The sequence below is a fragment of the Heptranchias perlo genome, chromosome 9, assembly GCF_035084215.1.
Source record: "Heptranchias perlo isolate sHepPer1 chromosome 9, sHepPer1.hap1, whole genome shotgun sequence".
In the NCBI taxonomy this organism is placed as follows: Eukaryota; Metazoa; Chordata; class Chondrichthyes; order Hexanchiformes; family Hexanchidae; genus Heptranchias; species Heptranchias perlo.
Window position 1 is genome coordinate 86,978,015 of NC_090333.1, and position 9,115 is coordinate 86,987,129.

Sequence of the window (9,115 nt, forward strand, 5' to 3'; positions counted from 1 at the left end):
GCCGGCACAGGATCGATGGGCCGAATGGCCTCCTTCCGTGCTGTAACCTTTCCATGACTGTATGATTCTCTCATTGTCTCTCTCTCTGTGTATCTCTCTCTCTCTGTCTTGCTCTCTGTCTGTCTGTCTCTCTTCGTCACTCTCTCTCTCTGTCTCTCTCTCTCTCTCCATGTCGTACACAATGGGGAATCTCTGTCTCTCTATTTCCCTCTCTGTCTCTCGCTCTCTGTCTTTGTGTCTCTCTTTCCTTGCCTCTCTCTGGCTCTCTATTTCCATCTGTTTCTGTCTCTCTGTCTGTCTCTCTCTCTATCTCTCTCTCTGTCTGTCTCTCCCTCTCTCTCCCTGTCTCTCTGTCCGTTTCTCTCGCTCTCTGTCTTTCTCTTTCTTTCTCTCTCTCGTTGTCTAACACTGTGTTACACTTTCTCTCTCGCTGTCTCTTTCTCTCTTTGTCTACCTCTTTCTTTCTCTCTCTCCTTCCCTCCCTGTCTCTCTCTGTCTCTGTCTCTCCTGGGGCAGGGTTGGACGTCATAGGTCTATGTCGGGGCTCTGGTGTACAGGGTTGGAGGTCGGGGGTCGGAGGTCATGTCAGGGCTCGGGTACACAGGGACGGCTGTCGGGGTTTGTAGATTGGTGTCGGGGTTTGTAGATTGGTGTTGGGGTTCGGCTTTACGGGGTTGGAAGTCGGGGCTCGTAGATCGGTGTCAGAAACAGAGCCGTGTGGTGGGTACAGGCAGAATAGGTAAAGGGGGGTGGGTACAGGCAGGGTGGGTACAGGCAGGGAGGACACAGGAGAAGTGTGTACAGGAGGAGTGTGTACAGGGGTGGGTACAGACGAGGATGGTACAAACAATAAGGGTACAAGTGGAGCATGTACAGGCAGAGTGGCTACAGGTAGGTTGGGTACAAGTGGGAAGGGTACAGGCAGGGCAGGTACAGGTGGAGTGGGTACAGGCAGGGAGGGTACAGGCAATAAGGGTACAAGTGGGATGGGTGCAGGCGGGGTGGGTGCAGGCGGGGTGGGTGCAGGCGGGGAGGGTGCAGGCGGGGTGGGTGCAGGCGGGGAGGGTGCAGGCGGGGAGGGTGCAGGCGGGGAGGGTGCAGGCGGGGAGGGTGCAGGCGGGGAGGGTGCAGGCGGGGAGGGTGCAGGCGGGGAGGGTGCAGGCGGGGAGGGTGCAGGCGGGGAGGGTACAGGCGGGGAGGGTGCAGGCGGGGAGGGTGCAGGCGGGGTGGGTGCAGGCGGGGAGGGTACAGGCGGGGAGGGTACAGGCGGGGAGGGTACAGGCGGGGAGGGTACAGGCGGGGAGGGTACAGGCGGGGAGGGTACAGGCGGGGAGGGTACAGGCGGGGTGCTTCTTCTGACCCCATCCCCATTAAACTGCTCGGCCAATTAGATGTGCTGGGGAGGGTCCCCAGAAGGGAGATAGAATGTAACGATCACTAGAAAAGAGCCATTTCCGAGGGACTGGCCATACAGACATGATGTTCTAAATCAGATCGTAAAGACCAGACTGGGAGCAGGAGTGTGAGACACAAAACACTGACCAACTCTGTCCATCAGTGACACTCTCAGTCCTTTACGATATCATCACCATGAACGACAACATCCTGCAGTCATCGAATGCCTCTAATGTGGGAAAATGTCTCAGAGCAATTCACAGAGGCACAATCAGATAAAAATGGACACCTGGACAATGGACAGGTGACCAAAAGCTCAGTCAGAGAGCTAGGTTTGAAGGAGCATCTTAAAGGGGAAGAGAGAGAGGCGGAGAGGTTTAGGGAGGGAATTCCAGAGCTTAGGGCCCAGGCAGCTGAAGGCACGGCCGCCAATGGCGGAGCGATGAAAATCGGGGATGCGCTAGAGGCCAGAATTGGAGGAGTGCCGAGATCTCGGAGGGTTGTAGGGCTGGAGGAGGTTACAGAGATAGGGAGGGGCGAGGGCCATGGAGGGATTTGAAAACAAGGATGGGAATTTTAAAATCGAGGCGTTCCCGGAGCGAGAGTCTAATCAATGAGGACGGGGGTGAGAGGAGAACAGGACTTGGTGTGAGTTAGGTTACGGCCAGAAGATCAGTCAGACACAGCGACTGAAACTAGTCAGCACACAGCAACAGACATCTGACCATTACACAACGGGGCCAGAGGTGTTGGTGACTGACGTGAGGGGCTCGTTCCCATGGCGATTGGTCAGCCACTACCCCTGTGTCACTGGAGATCGTATCTTCATCTCCACAAACCCAAGTCACAATTCAAGTCCTTCCCACAGCTCGCAGCTTATTCCCGAGGGGGAAAGAGAAGGAGAAATCAGATTTCCCATGGAGCGGGAGCCCAGCCAATCATTTCGGAGAGGCTCACGCCCATCCCTAATTGCCCTTGAGAAGGTGGTGGTGAGCCGCCTTCTTGAACCGCTGCAGTCCGTGTGGTGAAGGTTCTCCCACAGTGCTGTTAGGAAGGGAGTTCCAGGATTTTGACCCAGCTACAATGAAGGAACGGCGATATATTTCCAGGTCGGGATGGTGTGTGACTTGGAGGGGAACGTGCAGGTGGTGTTGTTCCCATGTACCTGCTGCTCTTGTCATTCTAGGTGGTAGAGGTCGCGGGTTTGGGAGGTGCTGTCGAAGAAGCCTTGGTGAGTTGCTGCAGTGCATCCTGTGGATGGTACACACTGCAGCCACTGTGCGCCGGTGGTGAAGGGAGTGAATGTTTAGGGAGGTGGATGGGGTGCCAATCAAGCAGGCTGCTTTGTCCTGGATGGTGTCGAGCTTCTTGAGTGTTGTTGGAGCTGCACTCATCCAGGCAAGTGGAGAGTATTCCATCACACTCCTGGCTTGTGCCTTGTAGATGGTGGAAAGGCTTTGGGGAGCCAGGGGGTGAGTTACTCACCGCAGAATACCCAGCCTCTGACCTGCTCTTGTAGCCACAGTATTTATATGGCTGGTCCAGTTAAGTTTCTGGTCAATGGTGACCCCCAGGATGTTGATGGTGGGGGATTCGGTGATGGGAATGCCGTTGAATGTCAAGGGGAGGTGGTTAGACTCTCTCTTGTTGGAGATGGTCATTGCCTGGCACTTTTATGGCACGAATGTTACTTGCCACTTATCAACCCAAGCCTGGATGTTGTCCAGGTCTTGCTGCATGCGGGCTCGGACTGCTTCATTATCTGAGGGGTTGCGAATGGAACTGAACACTGTGCAGTCATCAGCGAACATCCCCATTTCTGACCTTATGATGGAGGGAAGGTCATTGATGAAGCAGCTGAAGATGGTTGGGCCTAGGACACTGCCCTGAGGAATTCCTGCAGCAATGTCCTGGGGCTGAGATGATTGGCCTCCAACAACCATTACCATCTTCCTTTGTGCTAGGTATGATTCCAGCCACTGGAGAGTTTTCCCCCGATTCCCACTGACTTCAATTTTACTGGGGCTCCTTGATGCCACACTCGGTCAAATGCTACCTTGATGTCATAAGAACATAAGAACATAAGAAATAGGAGCAGGAGTAGGCCAATCGGCCCCTCGAGACTGCTCCGCCATTCAATAAGATCATGGCTGATCTGATCCTAACCTCAAATCTAAATTCATGTCCAATTTCCTGCCCGCTCCCCGTAACCCCTAATTCCCTTTACTTCTAGGAAACTGTCGATATCTGTTTTAAATTTATTTAATGATGTAGCTTCCACAGCTTCCTGGGGCAGCAAATTCCACAGACCTACCACCCTCTGAGTGAATAAGTTTCTCCTCATCTCAGTTTTGAAAGAGCAGCCCCTTATTCTAAGATTATGCCCCCTAGTTCTAGTTTCACTCATCCTTGGGAACATCCTTACCACATCCACCCGATCAAGCCCCTTCACAATCTTATATGTTTCAATAAGATCGCCTCTCATTCTTCTGAACTCCAATGAGTAGAGTCCCAATCTACTCAACCTCTCCTCATATGTCCGCCCCCTCATCCCCGGGATTAACCGAGTGAACCTTCTTTGTACTGCCTTGAGAGCAAGTATGTCTTTTCTTAAGTATGGAGACCAAAACTGTATGCAGTATTCCAGGTGCGGTCTCACCAATACCTTATATAACTGCAGCAATACCTCCCTGTTTTTATATTCTATCCCCCAAGCAATAAAAGCCAACGTTCCGTTGGCCTTCCTGATCACCTGCTGCACCTGCATACTGACTTTTTGATTTTCTTGCACTAGGACCCCCAGATCCCATTGTACTGCCCTGTCAAGGGCAGTCACTCTCACCTCACCTCTGGAAATAAGCTCTTTTGTTCATGTTTGGACCAAGGCTGTAATGAGGTCTGGAGCCGAGTGGTCCTGGCGGAACCCAAACTGAGCATCGGTGAGCAGGTTATTGGTGAGTAAGTGCCGCTTGATAGCACTGTCGACGACACCTTCCATCACTTTGCTGATGATTGAGAGTAGACTGATGGGGCGGTAATTGGCTGGATTGGATTTGTCCTCTTTTTGTGGACAGGACATACCTGGGCAATTTTCCACATTGTCGGGTAGATGCCAGTGTTGTAGCTGTACTGGAACAGTTTGACTAGAGGCGCAGCTAGTTCTGGAGCACAAGTCTTCAGCACTACAGCTGGGATGTTGTCGGGGCCCATAGCCTTTGCTGTATCCAGTGCACTCAGCCGTTGTCACGTGGAGTGAATCGAATTGGCTGAAGACTGGCTTCTGTGATGGTGGGGATATCGGGAGGAGGCCGAGATGGATCATCCACTCGGCACTTCTGGCTGAAGATGGTCGCAAACGCTTCAGCCTGGTCTTTTGCACTCACGTGCTGGACTCCGCCATCATTGAGGATGGGGATGTTTACAGAGCCTCCTCCTCCCGTTAGTTGTTTAATTGTCCACCACCATTCACGATTGGATGTGGCAGGACTGCAGAGCTTTGATCTGATCTGTTGGTTGTGGAATCGCTTAGCTCTGTCTATAGCATGTTGCTTCCGCTGTTTAGCATGCATGTAGTCCTGAGTTGTAGCTTCACCAGGTTGGCACCTCATTTTTCGGTACGCCTGGTGCTGCTCCTGGCATGCTCTTCTACACTCCTCATTGAACCAGGGTTGATCTCCTGGCTTGTTGGTAATGGTAGAGTGAGGAATATGCCGGGCCATGAGGTTACAGATTGTGCTGGAATACAATTCTGCTGCTGCTGATGTCCCACAGCACCTCATGGATGCCCAATTTTGAGCTGCCAGATCTGTTCTGAATCTATCCCATTTAGCACGGTGGTAGTGCCACATAACACGTTGGATGGTGTTCTCAGTGCGAAAACGGGACTTCGTCTCCACGAGGACTGTGCGGTGGTCACTCCTACCAATACTGTCGTGGACAGATGCATCTGCGACAGGTAGATTGGTGAGGATGTGGTCAAGTAGGTTTTTCCCTCGTGTTGGTTTGCTCACCACCTGCCGCAGGCCCAGTCTGGCAGCTATGTCCTTCAGGACTCGGCCAGCTCAGTCAGTAGTCGTGCTACCGAGCCACTCTTGGTGATGGACATTGAGGTCCCCCACCCAGAGTACATTCTGTGTCCTTGCTACCCTCAGTGCTTCCTCCAAGTGGTGCTCAACATGGAGGAGGACGGATTCATCAGCTGAGGGAGGATGGTAGGTGGTAATCAACAGGAGGTTTCCTTGCCCATGTTTGACCTGATGACATGAGATTTCATGGGGTCCAGAGTCAATGTTGAGGACACCCAGGGCCACTCCCTCCTGACTGTATATCACTGTACCGCCACCTCTGGTGGGTCTGTCCTGCCGGTGGGACAGGACATACCCAGGGATGGTGATGGAAGAGTCTGAGATGTTGGCTGAAAGATATGATTCTGTGAGTATGGCTATGTCAGGCTGTTGCTTGACTAGTCTGTGGGACAGCTCTCCCAATTTTGGCACAAGTCCCCAGATGTTAGTGAGGAGGATTTTACAGGGTCACAGAAACATAGAAAATAGGAGCAAGAGTAGGCCATTCGGCCCTTCAGACCTGCTCTGCCATTTAAAATGATCATGGCTGATTGTCTAACACAGTACCCTGCTCCTGCTTTTTCCCATATCCCTTGATCCCTTGAGCATTGAGAAATATATCTATCTCCTTCTTGAATACATCTAATGACTTAACCTCCACTGCCTTCTCTGTGGGAGAGAATTCCACAGGTTCACCACCCTCTGAGTGAAGAAATTTCTCCTCATCTCGGTTCTAAATGGCACACCCTGTATCCTGAGACTGTGACCCCTGGTTCAGGACTCCCCAGCCATCGGGAACATCGGAACAGGAGTAGGCCATTCAGCCCCTCATGCCTGCTCTGCCATTTGATAAGATCATGGCTGATCTGTGATCTAACTCCATATACCTGCTTTTGGCCCATATCCCTTAATACCTTTGGTTGCCAAAAAGCTATCTATCTCAGATTCAAATTTAGCAATTGAGCTAGTATCAATTGCCGTTTGCGGAAGAGAGTTCCAAACTTCTACCACCGTTTGTGTCTAGAAATGTTTTCTAATCTCGCTCCTGAAAGGTCTGGCTCTAATTTTTAGACTGTGCCCCCTACTCCTAAAATCCCCAACCAGCGGAAATAGGGTGGATAGAGAGAAACTATCTGTTCCCCTTAATATCTTATAAACTTTGATCAGATCACCCCTTAACCTTCGAAACTCCAGAGAATACAACCCCAATTTGTGTAATCTCTCCTCGTAACTTAACCCTTGAAGTCCGGGTATCATTCTAGTAAACCTACGCTGCACTCCCTCAAAGGCCAATATGTCCTTCCGAAGGTGCGGTGCCCAGAACTGCTCACAGCACTCCAGGTGCAGTCTAACCAGGGTTTTGTATAGCTGCAGCATAACTTCTGCCCCCTTGTACTCCAGTCCTCTAGATATAAAGGCCAGCATTCCATTAGCCTTCTTGATGATTTTCTGTACCTGTTCATGACACTTCAATGATCGATGTACCTGAACCCCTAAGTCCCTTTGGACATCCAGTTTTTAACTTTTTACCATTTCGAAAGTACCATGTTCTATCCTTTTTTGATCCAAAGTGGATGACCTCACATTTGTCTACATTGAATTCCATTTGCCACAGTTTTGCCCATTCACCAAATCTATCAATATCGCTTTGTAATTTTATGTTTTCATCTACACTGCTTACAATGCCACCAATCTTTGTATCATCGGCAAACTTAGATATGAGAATTTCTATGCCTTCATCTAAGTCGTTAATAAATATTGTGAATAATTGAGGCCCCAAGACAGATTCCTGCAGGACTCCACTAGTCACATCCTGCCAATATGAGTACCTTCCCATTATCCCTACTCTCTGTCGCCTTTCGCTCAGCCAACTTCCTAACCAAGTCCGTACTTTTCCCTCGATTCCATGGGCTTCTACCTTAGCTAACAGTCTCTTATGTGGGACTTCATCAAATGCCTTCTGGAAGTCCATATAAATAACATCCATTGACATTCCCCTGTCCACTACTTTAGTCACCTCTTCAAAAAATTCAATCAGGTTTGTCAGGCACGACCTACCTTTCACAAATCCATGCTGGCTCTCTCTGATTAACTGAAAATTCTTGAGGTGTTCAGTCACCCTATCCTTAATTATAGACTCCAGCATTTTCCCCACAACAGATGTTAGGCTAACTGGTCTATAATTCCCTAGTTTCCCTCTCTCTCCTTTCTTAAAAAGTGGAGTGACATGTGCAATTTTCCAATCTAGAGGGACAGTTCCTGAATCTAGAGAACTTTGAAAGATTATAGTTAGGGCAATGTGCTCACCTACTTCCTTTAAAACCCTGGGATGGAAACCATCTCCCTGCATCTAGTCTGTCTAGTCCTGTTAGAATTTTATATGTTTCGATGAGATCACCTCTCATTCTTCTAAACTCTAGTGCATATAGGCCGAGTGGACCCAATCTCTCCTCATACATCAGTCCTGCCATCCCAGGAATCAGTCTGGTAAACCTTCGTTGCACTCCCTCCATCGCAAGGACATCCTTCCCCAGATAAGGAGACCAAAACTGCACACAATACTCCAGATGTGGCCTCACCAAGGCCCTGTATAACTGCAGTAAGACATCCCTGCTACATCCTTTTGCAATGAAGGCCAACATACCATTCGCCTTCCGAACTGCTTCCTGCACCTGAATGCTCGCTTTCAGCGACTGGTGTACAAGGACACCCAGGTCTCGTTGCACCTCCCCTTTTCCCAATCTATCACCATTCAGATAATAATCTGTCTTTCTGTTTTTACAACCAAAGTGGATAACCTCACATTTATCCACGTTATACTGCATCTGCCATGTTCTTGCCCACTCACCCAACTTGTCCAAATCACATTGGAGCCTCTTTGCATCCTCCTCACAGCTCACATTCCACCCCAGCTTTGTGTCGTCTGCAAACTTGGAAATGTGACATCTAGTTCCCTCATCCAAATCATTGATATATATTGTGAATAGCTGGGGTCCAAGCACTGATCCCTGCGGTACCCCACTAGTCACTGCCTGCCACCCGGAAAAAGACCTGTTTATTCCTACTCTCTATTTCCTGGCTGTCAACCAATCCTCAATCCATGTCAGTATATTCCCCCCAATCCCATGTGCTTTAATTTTGCACACTAACCTCTTGTGTGGGACCTTATCAAAAGCCTTCTGAAAATCCAAATACACCACGTCCACTGGTTCTCCCCTATCTATTCTACTAGTTACATCCTCAAAAAACTCCAGTAGATTTGTTAAGCATGATTTCCCTTTCATTAACCCATGCTGACTGTGTCCAATCCCATTAATGCCCTCCAAGTGTTCTGTTATCACATCTTTTATAATGGACTCTAGCATTTTCCCCACTACTGATGTTAGGCTAACTGGTCTGTAATTCCCTGTTTTTTTTTCTCTCCCTCCTTTTTTAAATAGTGGGGTTACATTTGCCACCCTCCAATCTGTAGGAACTGTTCCAGAGTCTATAGAATTTTGGAAGATGATCACCAATGCATCCACTATTTCCAGGGCCACTTCCTTTAGTACTCTGGGATGTAGATTATCAGGCCCTGGGGATTTGTCAGCCTTTAGCCCCATTAATTTCCCCAGCACTCTTTTTTTGCACTAATACTGGTTTCCTTCAGTTCCTCC

General features: G+C 49.6%; 1 protein-coding gene across 1 annotated transcript in view; it reads left to right on the forward strand.

The window, feature by feature from the left end:
- The first annotated feature begins 868 nt into the window (after positions 1–868).
- Positions 869–9,115, forward strand: part of cop1 (COP1 E3 ubiquitin ligase) — an 85,693-nt gene continuing 77,446 nt past the window's right edge. The window contains exon 1 of the mRNA XM_067989626.1: positions 869–891. Coding sequence (XP_067845727.1) covers positions 869–891 — 23 coding nt within the window. The remainder of the gene's footprint in view (positions 892–9,115) is intronic.